The following is an 18,174-nucleotide window of genomic DNA, read 5'->3' as shown; positions in this document are numbered from 1 at the left end:
TGTAGATACGAGGTTTCTGTAGAACAAAGACAAATGTGTTTTTGTCCCATACTGTACTGGAGAGGGAGAGTGTAGTGTGTGCGCGCAAATAGGTGTTGGTGACGTGCTCGTCTCCGCTACAGAACGTGATGACGTGTACTATTCGCCGCCTGTTGGTCTTTCACAGTTGGCAACGAGTATTGTGAAAATGGCCTCGACCCTACCCGTACGTACGAATAACCGGAGAAGATGACGGTGTTGTGCTTTTTAACTCCGTTGAACACCAAAGTGTCTTCATTGAACACGTAGAACAGTTAAGTAAGCAAAACTAAAGAGACCATCAGCCGATAGACGACTAACAATACAACAGACCACCGCATATTTTCGTAGGGCTGAAGAGCCACTATGGAGGATATCAACTCAAATATCAACGCGGACTTGGAGGTGCGGAAGCTACAGGACTTGGTGAAGAAACTCGAACAGCAAAACGAGCAGCTTCGGAGTAGGTCTACATTGTTGTCCTCGTCTGGAGCAGTGTCAGGGAACCACAGACCCCTCAGCGCCGGATACGACTCGTCCCTGTCAGCGGGGATGGCAGCCGGTCTGGCCGGCTTCCCTGGGGTGGGGTTCGGCGGCACGGGTGGCTATGGTGGGATTCTGGAGAACAACCGTTGTTTGAGCCCCAGACTGTCATATGATGGCATCAGTTTCCGGAGGGCATATGAGGGCGAGGGGGCATCGGCTGCCACCTCTGTCTCGACTATGAACTCATTTTATCCAGATACCGCTGGGGGCTTTAAAGACGAAGGGGAAACCTCAATCCTAGACGAAGTGGAAATCTTAGACCTCGAAGACATGGATTGTCTAAACGAAGATGAAGACAGCTGGTAAGTGACAGTTTACACGCAGACTAGTCTTGGGTAACTGGAGGTAACTTAGCCTTTACATGCAGCACACCCGTGTCTGTTGTCCCCCGTGTTTGGTGACAGGTTTAACTGCCGGGCACAGCTGCTCGAGACATTAGCTAGCAGTTACCACGACAAATGTTTGGCAGTGCAGGGCATAGGAATCCGTAACTATCTTCCCATTAGCTTGCCTCAACCTCTGAAGTCATATGAGATTCACGGTCGATCACTGAAGGATGTTGTTTGGCTCATGAGATCATATGTGGGCGCTGCCAACTGCCAAGCCACTTCTCTGACGTAGGGTATATACATGCTTTGTCATGCAATCACTGTTAAATGGTTTTCCTTCTCACCCTGCTTACAACCGTGCCACCTTTCACAAATCTGTCACTGTGTATTCAGTTAAATGTTTTATCGCACGGCTAGTAGTAGGCCTCAGGCCCTCAGCTGTGAGATCTCAGTCCCTGATGATCTGTTGAACCGTTTTGGTGTTGTGATGTGGCAGATTGCTTGGCTTGTCATGGCAGTGGTGGCAGGAGATCAGTGTGCACAGTGAAACTGGAAGTTGTTTGCCTGCCTGCCCAAAGCCAGTTGGGAGAAGTAGCCATGGTTACGTTCCTTGTCAGAATTCCCATTAGCACACCAGTTGGCACACAGCTACAAGTGCTGAGCAGCCTAAGTGAGAAGGCAAGAGTCTAAAGATGTGAATTAAGACTGTCATCTCACATGATGTAGTTATGTAGTTATGTCAGTGTAAAACACTGCGGTGTCCCTACATAGTGCATCATAAGTTTTCTATTTACAGGGCATTGCTAAATATTGCCGTTGATATGACAGTGTTTGTAGGTTATGTAGGTTGCTGTGTGGCCAAGGATGGCCATTCAGCACCATGTTGGTCTCCTTTTTATCAGCATCGTTTTGGCAACCCTCACTGTCCATATTCCTTTTCTTAATCCTCTCACACTACATTGGGTTTGCCCCATCACTGAGCATTTATGGTTTTCAGGGTTAGGTGGCTTTACATAGATATCCCTTGGAAGTGTAATCCTTGAAACGGGACACTATGATTGGATTTGTGCTGCTGTGTAAATCTCGTCGCTCATCCCAACTCGAGGAAATCCCTCCAACAGTTGGAGAGGCAGAGATGAGGCTTCACTACAGGGCTGATGTCAAACATGTTGATTCGGTAGATGGGTTTAAGAAGATTAGATAGGATAGTGATAGAACATGGGGTAGTTATTTGTAAGGCTCAGTGACTGACTGGACATCAGTATAACAATGGGCCTTCTTCCGATAACGGCCCTTGTTATATGTCTTGTTAAGGAAGGTTTGTTTGGTCGTGACTGACCTCTTTTAGGGCAACAGCACTGTAAGGTAGGTCACATCAGACCGTTGTTCTCTGGAAGCAGGCTATGGTCATCTTGTAGGTTAGGCTGTGAGGAACTAAATGAGGGTTGAGGTGATTGAAATTGAAAGACTGCCAGATATGATAATTAGTTGCTCTTTGGCAAGCCATTGATCACATCATCAGAGCAAACAAAGTCTTCCTCTGCTGCTTGTAGTAGCATGCCTGTGCCAGCTAGTGAGCAACACTTATAAATTACACTACTTTCGGTCTTGGTTCACTCATGCCCCACAAACCCAGTCTCCACTCATTCTGCCTGGGCTGTTTCGCTGCACACTGGATTAGATTTATATCTGGGATTACCCAGTAGTACCTAGCTCTTGCCAGCCCCTGTCATAGACTCCTGTAATCTCTGAATTAGCATCAGACTGGATTTAAAATGCAGCCTGGTCCTGTAGCGCTCTGGCGATCAATAGATGCATGTCACACTTATGCTGCTGCGTGTGGGCATGATACATCTCATTCTTTCAGAGTTTGGTGTTGATGTATGAAGCAGGAAAGATTAACTCTGTAACCTGTAGCCTTATGTGCTATACTGAATGTGAATGATAGTTGTGTTGACAAACAATTAAATGGTATAGTTCTGGATTTCACTCCCTTGGTATAGTTTAAAAGTAGGCCTATATTTCTCTGCATTAGCCCGCCTTGGCCTGTAATGTTGTTACTGCTCTCATCATGAAAGGTTTCCTCTGTGGCTGAAACAGAGCTGACAGCTGCTGACTCAGATTTTCTCCTCTGGGTGGAATCTCTTCTCTTTTCTTCTCTTCTCTTCTCTTCTCTTCTCTTCTCTTCTCTTCTCTTCTCAAAAGTTGATAAACCTAAAGGTTTGTATTCCATCACTTTAATAATTGACTGAACAGAAAATATCGGCCAACTCTGTAAGCTTGTAGCTTTCTTCCATACCTTGCTAATTCTGTTTCCATCAGTCTTTAGAAGGTTCTACAGTATGAATCAATGCAGCTGAATAAGCACTGAAGCTAATTACTTAGTTTCAAACGACTTAGGCTATCGAAAGTTCATTCTTAAAGTTCATTGCTGCAAGTTGCACTGTCCTCATTGTCGATGGAGTAATAACCCCAGAGACATATGGCACTGATTTCTGCAAAGTCTTGCCTAAAATAGCAGTATCTGCACTAATAAGTGAACTGGATTCGAACTAATATTTTCAAGACTGTATTGTCAAGTCTAAATCATATCTACAAATCACCTTTTGCAAGTTTTCAGATGGTGGGATTTTCTACACAATCTTAAATAATGTAAAGCACCAAACATTTCAAATAATACATATCTAAAATAGACAGCCAAACCATAACCCCAGAAATGCCTTGCTTCCTCTCTTTCTTATTCTCTCATTGGTATTGGAGCAGTCTGTGATCAAACACTGCCCAAACAGATAATGGATAGTGTTGTATTCATGAGGTTTTAATTCATAGCTGGGCATCATTAAGGGAGGACAAACTGATAACAACTGTTTGCTTTTATCACCTTTATAAACATGTTGTATAATCTGTTAATTGTGTATGCAACTGTGTTTTTTCCCAGGCTGTACGAGGCGAAACTGAACAGCCCCCTGCAGAAAGCCTTGAGTCCTATTGTGTGGTGCCGCCAGGCTCTGGACAACCCCAGTCCTGACATGGAGTCAGCCAAGCGCTCCCTCATCCACAGGCTGGATCTCACCATGTCAGGTACACAGCACCTCTTCTTTCCGCTTCTAATGACAGTTTAAATTCAAGACAAGCATATCCAGTAAACTTTCCAGTTTCACATGTATTATTATAATAATAGAAATACTGTGACCCGGGTTCTGTGGTTGAAAGTTAGTTGCTCACCGTCACCCTGCTGCCCGACAGCAGAAAACAGAGATATGATTTTTTTATGATTTTCTTTCTTTCATATTTTTTTGCACACACGACTTGTTTTTTTAATGGGGAACCGCTGCTTTCCTCCTTTTATGTGTTCATGATCACATCTCTGATAGAGCTAAGAGCCATTTGCTTTAAACTGGGCATGACGTGTGTACTTTTTTTTTCCTAATTCTGTGTGAAGTGAATTAATATGGGAGAGCAGATGATTCATCTTCATCATAAAAACAAGTCTAGTTAACTTTGAAACCATCTGTAATAAAAGTAATGTGATAATTCCATTTATAGCTCACAAAAGCCCATGTAGAATCAACACATATTTTTAAGAGTAGTAGACCCCTCATGGCACTGGAATGGAGACAAAAACAGTGATTTTCCACAGCTGTGCAAAGCTGCTGGCTGCGTTTGTTGATGGATGTTGCAGGTCAGTACAGCCTGATCAAAACTATTCAGTGATTCAACATTTTCCTTTTTGTTCCTCGCTCCCTTGCATTGTTGGATCGTAGAAACAGCTGTCGCACCCGGCATTTACTCTCCCTTCTTTTTCCAGCTCTTCCTTTTTTTCCCTCTAACTTTGACTTGTGATGACTCCACTGATTTTTCATATTGAGGAGGCCTAAATGCCAAGTGTTGTCTTCTTTTCTATCCAAGCCTTAGACACTCTAGGCTATCTACTTCATCAGGCTGTTTTGGGCTGACTTAATCTAGAGTAAAAGTAATGGGAAGGAAGAATCCAGTGTTCCCCTTTTTGTTGCTTGTTCCTTTGCACTGCTGTATTTATAGTACTGCGCCCTGGTGCGTGCACACTCCTGTCTGCGTCTCGCGCACACACTAGTCATTTTTAGTATTGCGCCTACATGTGCAAATTGTGTACTGTTTTTGTTTTAGCTAGGTTTTTCTAGGTTTTTTGAACAAATCTGTCTCTAAGATTTTTCAACTTTCTTGTGCATTCTTCAGTATCAGATTGCAGAATATTAGCAGGAATTCGTGGTTACAGTCTTTTTGTAATCGCTATAACATAGGTCATAGAGATGCCAGACTTGCTCCACTACCCTCTCTTCAGATTGGTTCATATTGGATGAGTTGTATTTGGCACCAGAATGGATGTGAGGTAGTGTTTTCACTTGAAATCCTGCCTCACCTCTCTGACAAGCCAATCAATGTCTCTGCGGCATCTGCGGCCCCTAGCGCGTAGCTACATCTGTCAAGTTGTGCACGCCACGTTTGCGGACCCTCTCTGCAGCCCTCTGCGGGTGCCTCAAACACCCTGTGCAGCTCTGTGACCACTGTTACCGTTGAAGAATAAATGAAGCGTAAGTGTCACAATGTGTTTGAAATTCTTTTCCCTTCTCCCTAACACTCCCCATCCGGTCTTCCTCACTTTCCGCTGTCTGCTTGATCTTCTCGTCTCACATCCACTCAAGCATTCAAACATGTGCTATCAAGGAAAAAGAGTACGGTATACATGTTTTCTTTGCATCATCCTTAGTCCTTTATACTCTGCTGTGCCTGTTTTCTCAGCTTTTGACAGACACTAATTATAGTTAGTCCCTCAGTGAGGAGGACAGGCCTCAAATCCTTCCAGCTAAAACGAGAGGGGTCAGTTCCATTTTTACAGAGGTATGTCCATGTGACAGTTAGATCATATTGAGCAACAGTCTGCTGAAGGTTGTTCACTGGAGCGGATGTGGTCTTCCCAACTCAGTTGCACAACACCCGCTCTGAACAGCACCTGGACAGACGGCCGCTGCAGTGGCTTTGTGTCTTTTATGCATCCAAGTCATACAGATCCTGAGAGGGATAGTGAAGAAAGCACACTGGCTGTCCAGTGGATGACTAATGCTACAACTAGCCAGTTCAGTGGGGGCTAGGGAAGCATGGTTGTTAGTGGTGATATCATCATAGGTGTGGAAAGAGGATAACGTCATCCATAATGGGTATGAAAGTATCACTACAGTCACTACTACCCCCTGTAGATAATTCCACAAAGGGTTGTAAAAAGACAGAACAACTTATATCCTCCTTGGAGTTGCCTATTCATTGGTCAGGTTGTAAAAACTTTTAAATCAGCCACCCACGGTCTGCAGTAGTAACGATGTTTGGTAACTATGAGCTTTTTTCTGCCACCTGTGGAGAGAGGAGTGTGTGGACAGCTTCACACAGGATGACTTCAGCACATCTTCAGCATTACATGCAGAGAGCATTTGTGTCTGTGAGTGAAAGACAGACTCACCACAGTTACACCCTCATGGCTCCTGGCTACTCTTCCTCACACCCTGTCTCTGACACGACTGTGGAAAGCCTGTTGCCATGGTGTTGGTGTGGAGTTTGTATTGACTAAGGAATTTCAAATCTCACCACACTTGTGGCAGATGCACACACAAGTCACAGTAAAGACTTTCCGACGTCTTACAATGAGAAATTTGAGAGGAAGAGGTGTCTGTGTCTGTCACCCACATATTTCACACATGAACTTTAGTTTTAGTTTGTCCATGGTGACCAAGCCTTTTGTCTGTGCACACCCTGTGAAAATGTAATCCCTAAATGCCGTGCCCCGGTTATATAACTAACAGCAGGGAGGAGAAGGACTATTCCACGGGATAGTTGCCAGAGTCAACTATTAAAGTAAGACAGCACTGTTCAGCAATCAAAACATTTATTGCAGGAGCTGAACAATTGCTTGAAAACACCATTTCTCCACAGTGCTGCGCCGACTGCTGTCCTGCAGTGATGACAAAAGACACTGGAAACAGAAAGTTCCAACCACAGTCACATAGCTGACCTGGCCTACTTCCACTCCACAACAGTTTTTACATTTCTTAGGCCTAATAATATGTAGTTAGGTTTCTGCCTTCGTTCATTTCTCTGCCAATTTCCTCCGTTTTCTCCTTTTGCATATTTAATCTCTCTGATTTACAATAAGCTCTTCTGTTTCCTCTTCTCATGTGAAGTGCTCTAAGCTTTTAAGCCACCCTGTCTTAATTTTTTTTAATATCAAGTAGTACTCAATACAAAGCGTTGTCTTCTTTCTTCCGCCCCAACCTTTAGGCCCTCTAGGCTGTACATTTTTATCAGGCTGCTGTATGCTGACTTCATTTAGGTTATTTCTTTGCCAAGCGGAAACTGCCCCGAAGATTCCACAGCCAAATTGTCAACAAGGAAAAGCCTCTAGTACGATTTCACATCACAGTAAAGAGAAACGACACTGATCAGCGGGCACGGAAAGAGGCTCTTCTCTCTTTTTTTTTTTTTTGATTAAGATTTGTTTTAGGACAGAGGATTTGAGGACACTCTATTTTGGGTGGTCCCTGTGCTGCAGATCCCTGTAGATTGGTCTGTCTCTCTTCCTAGTGAAGATTTACTACTGGAGCTGCTGTGATAGAGCCTGTTGTTTTCTAACCACCTCCAAACCCTCCAACACTGAACCCCTTGGTGGGACCATATGGGCAGCAGCCCCCCCTCATGATTTTGTAGCTAAAAACTGGCTCAGACTAGGTTATGTTTGCCTCCAGGAGTCAAGAGTAGGCTCCTAATCATGGCTAGTGTGGTTCTTCTGATTCATAGCATTAGACGGGAAACACACAGAGGTTTCTCTGAGCGTGTTAGAGTCTAAATACTCACAACTAGATACAAAGATGTAATTTCGGTGACCCTGTCTGTCAGGAGTGTGAGCATACAGAATGATACTGGCAGCCATAAGAACACTCAGTAGGACTGGACAGATGGACGACTTGACTGTTTTGATTTCTGCACAGCCTTAATTGTTTCTGATGTCGGAGGTTACCAGATAATCAGATTTAATCTCTTAGCCTGACCTCTTTGTATGGAAAACTAAGCAGCCCTTGGTTAATGGTGTAGAGTGGTATGGAGCTACATGTTGTCATGTTGTTGACATTCCTCAGTAGCTGATCCGTGAGCATGGCAGCAGAGTGGACATGATGTTATTTCCTAAATAATGCAGGAGGACAGAGTGCAGAGTATGAAGAGAGAGAGAGGAAGGAGTCATGTGGAAAGGAGAGGGAGCTGATCATAAAAGGCTCCTTTCCAGTCACCACCCAGCTGTGTAAACACATCCAGAGAGAGAGGGAGGAAGAAACGGAGGGATGAGTAAATGAGTGGCCTTGGAGATGAGAGAGTACACAGCACACAGCAAGCACTGATTGAGTATTAGCTGAGCGGAGCGGTCTGCAGTGTAAAAATGCTAGCCAGCCAAACCACTGTGCTGTCCCAGTGACCGGCAGCCTGTCCAGGGTCTGATCTCATGACTGAGACCAGGCGCTGCGAAGAATCGGTCTCAATGGGACTCTGTGAAGCCTCTGACTGCTGCTCCAGCTGGATTTCACAGAGAATTACATTGTGCTCTCATTAACTGTGTATGGACTGAATGGCGTGTATTGTTAAGTGTTTCTCCCAGCTGATGATGAAGGAACTCTTTATCAGGCCCACGCCTACCATACGGTTTAAGAGACTCTTGACCAGAATGCCAACCTGCAAGTGTCAGCACACTGCAGAGCTTTCAGAAAGGGGTTGGCTGTGAGCTGGCATTGTTGGCGTTGTAGGCAAGTACTGGGATGGCCAACAGGCTTAGGCGATTATTAGAGTATGTAGGAGCAATTAATCACTACGGCCTTTTATTTATGCTGCAGCCATGTACACATACTGGGCAAACAAAACACTGAACACAGAGTATTCAGATGTGCTCCATTTCACACATCTAACATTGACATTTTACATCATGGCTTTGGGTGTAAAATTTTTTGTATATTCACATTTGACTTTGACTTATTGATGGAAAATAAGCTATATCAAACTTTAACTGATCACAACTCAAGAATATAGGTCCCATTTTACACCAGTACAAGCATCACACGTGAAGCCTCAAAAACATGTCAAACTTGTGTTAAGCCACACACACTTCCTACTATAAAATGAGGAAAACTCTGTCTGTCTGTCTGTCTGTCTGCATCCATTTTGCTCCTCAATGGTTTGGCCAATCAATCTGAAACTGCACATGGGCATTGAGCATTGGCATAGGCAGGGACTGACGAAGCTGATTTTTCCATTTACCCAAATTTACGCTGCTTATGCACATTTTTGGCAAGTCTGCACGGAGTTGTGGCGCGCGCATCCCCGGGTATGGACTAGTTGAGTATTAATATCAAAAAAGATATCAGTATGTGGAAAAAAAAGTTGCAGGGCAACAGTGTTTCAACAGATGGTGCTAAACTGTAGGTCAGAGTTTTAACATCAGCTCTAAAGAATATTTAGGGTACCTTTCCCCATTAAAATGCCCCATGGCTCATGTGACCCATTCCCTAGTTTGGATGTCTACACTATGTCCAGACCAGTGAAGGAGAGATCATCTTCTTTTAAGACACAAGACAGAACTTTATTATTGTTGTTGTTATTATTGTTATCATTGCTACTATTATTGTTGCAGCCTGCAGTGTTTTTGACCTGTCAACTAGAATACACTCTTTCAAGTCAATTACTGAAACACATAATACCAATCATGGCCTTCTCCCTTCCTGTTGTGAAATGATATTGTACTGATATTATACCCCCTCTTCCTCTTCTCTGTCTGTCTACAGCCAACAAGCGCAGGAGTCTGTATGGAAGCCCCTACAGTCCACAGGTGGGTTATGGAAGCCCATATAGCACAAACACAGCAAACAGCCCTTATAGCAGTGGCTTCAACTCCCCCTCCTCCACCCCCAGCAGAGTGCCCATTGTCAGACAGCAGCTAATGCCTGGGAATGCAGGTAGGACCCTTTCCATGGTTGGCTAACAATCGTAAGACATCTATGTTGAAAATGTGCCACTGTAAGATGTTCATGTTTTATCTTACTAGTTCACCAGCGTAACGCAGCAGCAGAGAGGAATCCTCCAGCCGTGAGCCCTCAGTCATCAGTGGACAGTGAGCTGAGCACCTCAGAAATGGATGAGGACTCAGTCGGCTCCTCAACTACCTACAAACTCAACGACGTCACTGATGTCCAGATACTGGCACGCATGCAGGAAGAGAGTATGTACCAATACCAATGTCTTCTCCAGTAGAATTGGGTGTTGGCTTGCTATGACCAAGCTCTTTTTTACAGCATGCTCTAACTGTGAGTGTATGTGTGTGTGTGTGTGTTGTCAGGTTTGAGACAGGACTATGCCGCAACAGCGTCCAGGCGGAGCTCAGGTTCGTCCTGCCACTCATTGCGACGCAGCACCTTCAGTGACCAGGAGCTAGATGCGCACAGTCTGGAGGACGATGAGGAGGCGGTGCACCCGGCCTTCCACCTGCCCTCCAACCGCTTCAGCCCTTCCCCTCGCCACTCCCCCCGCGCCTCTCCCAGGAACTCGCCCCGCTCGCGCTCCCCGGCCCGCTCTATTGAGTACAGCCACAGCCGCGGCTCGCCTCAGCCCATCATCAGCCGGCTGCAGCAGCCTCGCCACTCGCTGCAGGGCCATGGGCCCGACATGCAGACCAATGTGGTGAAGAATGAAGGTAGGAATGCAGATAAACCCTGACTGAACTTTGGTGGGCTGTACACCGCAGTGCAGAGATGCAGCACAGATGGCAGACATACTGTACATCTGTGGTTCACGTCTGTTTTCTCCTGTGCTATTGTTATTGTAGAGAAGCTGCGTCGTAGTCTTCCCAACCTCACCCGCTCCTCAGCGGCGGCGGCTCAGGGCCCAGAGCCTGTCAAGAACAGCCGCAGCTGTGAGTCCAACCTGCAAGTGCCAAACGGAGGCTCTCCCAGACACCAGAACCAGTCTGCTAGTAAGTATTGCAGAAAGAAGATATGGTATAATAATGTAAAAGACAGACACGCATACACAATATTGTATTTTGATTTGAATTCATTCAACTGCACAACACACAAACCTTCAATCTAAAACCAGTTATTTTTATGTAAATACACCTTTACCCTGCTGTAACTACCAGAGACAGATTATCAAATCGATATCACTTTGTATTGTTAGTTGATTTTTAATAAGTAACATTTTTTTGCTCTGTAAGTGTACTCAACATTCAACAGTGTGACCCGTTCTGTAATCTCTAGTTTGTACGAGTGGGGATTCTGTTAATCCTTTTGGCTGCACCTTATAAGAGCTCTATTGCTTTGTAGTGCCATGGCTTTGGTGGTTTGGGATCCTCTTTGTCTTTTATCATTTTCAGTTTTAATATCTTTTCCTCACACGCATCCTTCCTCTCATCCTTTTTGCATCACTATCACTTCAAATCAACAGACACACCATGCTGAATTAGAGCATGGTTCCAGCAACTTTAAGAATTAAAAGCGTCTCCTTGTATGAATTACACTAGTATTGTCTTAGATTTTGTCTCCAAGAGGTTATATTATCGAAGAGCTTAAGATCCCACCTTTGAGTTAAGACAGCACACTTAATGTAATCCTGTAAAGAGAGATAAACAGCTCTCATAGTGATAGTGTTGTCCTTAATCCAGAAACACTAATCCCTCACAGCTATTGGAGGCAGAGAAGACAGGGGTCAAAGGGCAGATTTCAGCTGGTTAAACCTGTAGTTAAATGGCTTTATCTTGTCTTAACCAGCTCTCTCTCGGGGTGTTCATGTGGATCGGAGGGAGCTTTGGACATCCTATTGATTGCCTTTTGATTGTTAAGTTTGTTTACCTATTAGAGCAGGTATTTGCTCTGCTGTCAGTTGACACAGTATAGGAGATCTTTATTTGTATACTTAAGTCCAGCAAGATGTAGTTCTACACTTGAGAGATTTATTGTCTTGATAGTTGGTGTTTTTTCTACACGAGCTTTGGCTGTACTGGGCATGTGTGACACCTAAACTCCTGGCTCTCTCTCTGACTTCTCTTGACTGTAAAGCATGTGCTACCTGTCTCACCCAAAACCCCTCTGTCTGTGCTGAGACTGGTACATTGGCTGTTAAACCTGAGAGTGGCATTGAGGCTCTGCTTTGGCAGCCTGCTCATTCTCCACCGTGAATGTTTGGCTGCAGCGCCCCCTAGTGGCCGTAGACTGCACCTCTGGCTGAGAGTTGACCCGGGCTTGGCTGGCCTCCACTGACTCACTAGCCCCTTTTCCCCCATTAGCGCTATGAATCTCAGTCGGAATAAGCTCTGACTCCCATGAAATGCTGAAATGTCCCTGTTTTCCAGCAGCAGCCCAACTCCCAAGGTACTCGGCCCCCTCTCGCTCCTCCCCGAAACACAAACAGCACCTCCAAAGCCCATCTGCCCTCCGAGGTAACAGCCTGCTTCTGAACCAGCTGAAGGGTGTGGGATGGTTCTCACACACACAGACACATGACACTCTTAATGATATATTCTACACAGTCAGCTGCCTGTGTACTGAGGGTATAGACTACTGAAGCGAATTTGTAAGTGACGAGATAGATATATTGGAATGGAGCTGACGTGGATCCCAGGAAGGCGTAGTAATGCACCGTTGGCAGGACAGCTTGAAAGACCTGAATGTCCTTGGTAACTTTGAGTGTGATGTTAGCCTCGGTTTTTGTTGTTCTCTGACCTTTTTGCCATTTTGAGAAATGGAACAAGACAGTTTGGTGGCTAACGAAAAAAGGAAGGAGGAGGGGGGAGCAGGGTGCTTGTTAGCAGAGACAAGAGCATGAGTGTAACTCCCACAGGTATGCCACAACACTGAAAGGACATAATTATATTCACATTTCAAAGGGAGAATTGAACCACTTGAGGGTGAGTCAAGCTGTTTTCTATAAAAATATAAAATTGGTCATATAGACACAGTAATGTCAAAACAGCAGTTCTCTGCGGTTGCTGGTCCATGGCTGAGAATGAGATTCTCATTACTGTCACTCAGCTCTGCATGAAACACGAACAGTGTTATCTATCCGTCCTTAATGGTCAACTTATCCTTGATTGAACTGCACAGAATTTCTCTGTATTTTCTCCTATTTATGACATTATTTTATGAGCAAATATAATATCCTAAGCCAGATATACATTGTCATTTTCTATGTTACATAGCACTTTAAGGATATTTCTCTATAATACTAAGGTAGCCCCTATGCCATTAGTGATTGCTGATATTTCCAAATAAATAAATAAAAAAACAACTATAGAATTTTTGCAGAAAATTGTTACAGCACTGCTTTTTGATTGGACAGTACATGAGACTCTTGGATTGTGTGAACTGCTACTTCATTGTTCAGTCAAATGATGCACTCATCAGTCTCATGCACTTTACCAATACTCATTTCCCTGACATCAAAAGGTTTATAGGGGCGTCCTGGTGCCTCAGTTGTTTAAGGTGCGTACCATGTAACGACAGCGTCCTGGGTTCGAGTCTGGCTTGGGACCTTTGTCGCATGTCTTTCCCCACCCTCTATCCCAGTCTTTCCTGTCTCTCTTCTCTGTGACTATCAAATGAAGGCAGAAAATGCCCCAAAAAGTGATCTTAAAAAAAGGATTATAGCAGCCATTTTTATTGTACCAGCCAATTTACCATTCAAGAATGCATTTTTGAATGGTTTTGTCCGTCCTGCTCATTAAAATTCTGTTGTTGCTGAATCAAGTCTGAAACTACCACAAAACCCTAAATATAAGTGATTGGCTAAGGAAAGCATTTGAGTCTTGATCAACATCATTTGCTCCTGAACAAATCCCCAAGGTTAGGGAAATTAATTGGTTAAGTGTGACACTCCAGGTAGAAAGTGAAGATATTTTACGCAGTCAGGCGGGTCCTTCTGCTACAGAGGAATGACCACAGTAACTGTATGTGTGGATAGCATACTGCACATGAAGAGTTTCATCCCAAAATGAGCATATCAGTCATTTGGAAAAGAAAAAAAGAAGACAAAGAAATGACACCTCTAACAAAATGATTGTTGACATTAAAGTAAAATACATTATGGGTTACTAACATAGTTTTTGAGGATAGAATTATCTGTGTTTCTGGAACGGCGACTGATGAATTCCAGGTAGCAATGTGTTCCAAAATGGGCACATATTGTTTTGGAATGAAACCCTTGATATATCGTCTAATTCAGCACTACCTCCAGCTGCTCCTGGTGGCCGGTCTGCTGCACCTATAGACTCATCCAGGACACACAGAATTGCTCTGATTGTCACATGTGGGACAACAGAATGTCCTTCAACACGCTGTTAGCTCCCTCATCTTCCTCATCACTGTCCAGCACAACACTTGAGTGTCGGTCATGTAAGTCAAGACTCATGTAGCGTCAACAGTTTCATGAGAAAATAAACAGGCAATAAGAGACACCACATTCAACTCCCCCATTCATGTCACCTGTTAAGTTTCCTCACAGCTCTGAATTAAGCCCAGTCTCTCCTGTCTTCGTCTTTGTCTAGTCCCTCTATCCTGTTGCTTTGGAGAAGAAGGTGATTTCAGTGAGTATTCACTGAGGGTTCCCACCTTTTCAATATTGTGATTGTGGTTCCTTGCTGTGGTTGTGTTGATGTTGTGCTATGATCTGTGCTCCTGGTTATCACTAATAGATGCCATGTGTGTCTCACTTCATGGACAAGCACAGTAGGTAGCTTAATTAGTTGGCCTTTTCTATTCCTTTAACATTTTTTTTATTTTGTAGTTTAAACCCTCCATCAAGAGGTATGATTTTTGATTTGATTTGTTTGCGTATATATGCCACATTTCAAATATATTGATATGTTTTTATTATATGTATTCTTATATGTATTCTCCCTCTCACCATTGTGTTCTTGATCATTGCTTGATTGTGAAACTACTGAAGAGCTGAAGCCTCTGTCAGAATAATCTACCATAATCCGGTCATACTTGACTATAGTTGTTTCATGTTGTGCTCCCTCTCCTCTGTCCTGCCTGTCTACAGTCCCCTCTCCCAGCAAGCTGCGGACTCCAGCCACCCCATCCCCGCTGGCCTTGAGGCAGCCAGTAAAGGCCACGTCCAACCCCGGCTCTGGCACCTCCACCCCCACCCGCTCCCTGGCTCCTCCACGCAGCGGCCTGCCTCGCCCCAGTGCCCCCGCAGGAGGAGGGGGCATCCCTCTGCCCCGCAGCAAACTGGCCCAACCTGTGCGCAGGTATGCACATCCTGACACACACACCACTGTCCTATACTTCTATATCTGGAGAAGATGTAAGACTGCTGGGTATTGCTGTACACAAAATTTGACCAGCAGTATATTCTGAAGTCAAGTGTTTTTTATCATCTCCTCCTCAGGTCTCTTCCTGCTCCTCGGTCATACAGCGGCACAGGAGAGAACTGGAGAGAAGGCTGTTACTGAGGTGGGCCAGCAGGGGGCTCTCCAGTCAAACTATCAACACCAGGAGGCAGACATTACAATACGGCACTTTATCTACCAAGATTACTTTTACCATGAAAACAGAGAGACCATGTCGGAAAAAAAAGAAAACACACAAAAGACGGAGTCTACATTGTTTCAAAGAGGACCTCCCATTGTGTTTCTCTGTGTGGAGCGGCTCCGGAGCGGTCAGGCATGTAGTGCAGACGGCCCAGAAAATGCCAAAGAAACCAGCCCAACTCCAGCTCCGCCACCAGAGGAACCCTCACCTGCCTCAGTGTGTCTGCAATCATCTGTCAAACAGTCCATATCACTATAGTCTCCAGCTCTCCTCTCACTCCCCTCCCCTCTTCATCTTTCACCTCCCTCAGGTTGAAATGTTTCAACACATTTCTCTTTTTACGCTCTGTGTTCAACAGATGTTGGTGAGAGATCTCTATGATGATGCTGTGCAGGTAAAATGTCCCTTAATGTTAGAGAATTGTTGATGTCTTGCGGCAGTGAAAGCACCTCTGTATGGTTCTCATTTTAAGAATTTTTCCTCTCATGAAATCAGCCAGAATGTATGCACATGTTTCTTTTGGAAATTATTTATTCAAATTATTTAAGGAGTTTATGTCCAAACATCCATATCAGTATTTGTTTTTAAGATTTGAATTGTTAAAAATGTACATTTTGAACCTCAACTGCAAGCTAACTCTCCAAAGCCTTTTTTTGCCAGTGTCAAAACAGGATTTGTGATTCTTTTTGTTACAAGGAGCCCAGGTGACAGATGACACAGGCCAAAGCCTCAGTGCTGACAGACTTGTACCACAGTTTGCCAAAATCATACCTTTCCTTAGCAGTGCTGAAATCGGTCAAGCAAAGACATTCCTCTCAATTTCACTTCAAACTGACATTTGGTCTAAGTTCCAGCAGATATCTGGGAAATGTGTAATTCACAAAATCCATCTAGCAGAAACCTGAGCTCTCTGAATCATACTGCGTCATGATTCCACCCTTGCAGCCAATGAAACCAAGAATGAAACTTAACCACCTTGATGTAGTTAATTGAACCCCTGCAACAACATTGTGTCCGTGTATATCATTCATGCCATGAGAAAGAGGGAAAAAATATCTTCGGTAACATGAAAAGTTGAATATGTTAAGAGCGGTCACTGCCTCTTGTGCTTTAAAAATTAATCAAGAGGTGTGCCAATATTAGGGATGGTGTTTTGGTAATTGGTGTGCCGGGTATTATTAAACTAGTGCCTATAATTTAAAGTTTCACTTTATTTTGAACATGCTTTATTTGTTCATTTATCATTTTGTGCCAATTTCTGGATTTGCCAATATTATTTACAATTTTGCATCTCTGCTTGATTGATTTGCTTGCCTATTTGTGTTTGGTTTTTTTTTGTAATTGAATCAATACATTTATAATTGCTTTAAAAAAAAGTATGTTTAATATGCGCCTTCATATTTATAACTAATTACTCATTCTGTAAATGAGACTATTTATTGAAGAGAGAGGTGCCTCTGTCAAAGCTCAGATTTAGTGGGAAGCTAGAAAGAATGTTGCAAAAAGACATGCCACACCTTTTGTGTGCAAGTTTTTGTTATTGAACTTTTTTTTATATCCACAAACATGACATTCAGTTTCCCCGTGTAAACTCACATTTCAAATAAAAGCTGAAAAGGTGCTCTTTCCTGCTGTGTGTTTTTGTGACTTCTGCAGACTTAAGAACACGTGGGTTTCTTATATTGATGTGACAGCCAAACTTTGGGCAGCAACTCTAGAATCAATTTTGTATACAGAAGCCTTACTAACCTAAACTTACACCTAAATGAACCGAACCACAGCCAATTGTCAGATGCTCAGAAGCAAGACTGACTTCATCCTCTCCCTGTACAAAGCCTGTTGGCTTCTTTGGTGCAATCTACAGCTGTGTGCAAACTACTTCTCCTTCCTCCACTACCTTCTGCTTTCCCTGGGAGTAAGAAGAACATCAGAGAACAACAACATGGTCTGGGTGAATACTGTAGTCTTATTTGCTGGACCATGGCCATTACTTTTTAGTTTTGATACATGGGCTTTCAAGTTATCTTCAACCTCCCCAAATTGGAAAATCAACTCTCGTGAAAACAGTTATCTTTGAAAATAATTCCAACCCAGTGTATTTTAAGAGAAAGGGAAAAAGCACCTGAGCTGCATTTGACCTCATGGTGTCACAGGAAAAAGGGCTAACATACGACATATCAGAATGTGAAGCATCACCAGGCTCCCTGAATAGATTTCTTCAATTTCCAGCAGGTTTTGTGTCGTATAGAACTTCTTTATAAGAGATTTGGTCCTAAATCTGTCAGAGTAAGCTTAAATTGATTATTATTTCTAAAAACAAAAGGAACATCGGCCCAAAAATCAGATAGTATAGTCATTATTTGTTGACTTGCTTCAGTCACATTATTGCTCATGTTCAGTCAGTGATGGTGTAATAAAGAATGAATATATTTACATATCTGCTGCTTCAGATAATGGGTAGGACAGGACAGAGGCAGGACCCTGCACAGGGGAATACTGCTTTCAGTGTGTCTATAACATAAAATTGACAATACTGATATAGTGATACTAACGCTGACTTCTCCTCAGCAACACCACAGGTTCGAGCAAGTTGTCTTCGGGGACAGTTTGAGCTGGGTGGAGGTTCAGGTTAAAGTAAAGTCCCCTCTGCTCCACATCCTGTACACAGATACAGTAGGTGCTGCAGCTGA

The 18,174-nt window shown here is 43.7% G+C and overlaps 1 protein-coding gene across 6 annotated transcripts; it reads left to right on the top strand.

Moving 5' to 3' along the window:
* The first annotated feature begins 182 nt into the window (after window positions 1-182).
* slain2 (SLAIN motif family, member 2) lies at window positions 183-17,111 on the top strand. 6 transcript variants are annotated; one of them, XM_078285792.1, is made up of 10 exons: window positions 183-866; window positions 3,832-3,974; window positions 9,743-9,913; window positions 10,003-10,176; window positions 10,294-10,647; window positions 10,780-10,926; window positions 12,304-12,387; window positions 14,491-14,529; window positions 14,991-15,201; window positions 15,342-17,111. In XM_078285792.1, the coding sequence occupies exons 1-10, from the start codon at window positions 385-387 to the stop codon at window positions 15,403-15,405; spliced, it is 1,869 nt and encodes a 622-aa protein (XP_078141918.1). In that variant the 5' UTR covers window positions 183-384; the 3' UTR covers window positions 15,406-17,111. The 6 variants fall into 6 exon arrangements, with proteins under 6 accessions (XP_078141918.1, XP_078141917.1, XP_078141921.1 ...); XM_078285791.1 differs by having other exon boundaries at window positions 12,301-12,387; XM_078285795.1 differs by lacking the exon at window positions 12,304-12,387.
* The last annotated feature ends 1,063 nt before the right edge of the window (window positions 17,112-18,174 follow it).

Source organism: Centroberyx gerrardi, chromosome 9, assembly GCF_048128805.1.
Source record: "Centroberyx gerrardi isolate f3 chromosome 9, fCenGer3.hap1.cur.20231027, whole genome shotgun sequence".
Classification (NCBI taxonomy): Eukaryota; Metazoa; Chordata; class Actinopteri; order Beryciformes; family Berycidae; genus Centroberyx; species Centroberyx gerrardi.
This window is presented reverse-complemented; position numbering and strand designations above follow the sequence as displayed.

Excerpts from the sequence above, each read along its gene's own strand:
- slain2 (XM_078285791.1), top strand. The coding sequence starts at position 385 with ATGGAGGATATCAACTCAAATATCAACGCGGACTTGGAGGTGCGGAAG. Across the intron at positions 867-3,831 it reads AACGAAGATGAAGACAGCTG|GCTGTACGAGGCGAAACTGA; the intron begins GTAAGTGACAGT and ends GTTTTTTCCCAG. Across the intron at positions 10,648-10,779 it reads CAATGTGGTGAAGAATGAAG|AGAAGCTGCGTCGTAGTCTT; the intron begins GTAGGAATGCAG and ends TTGTTATTGTAG.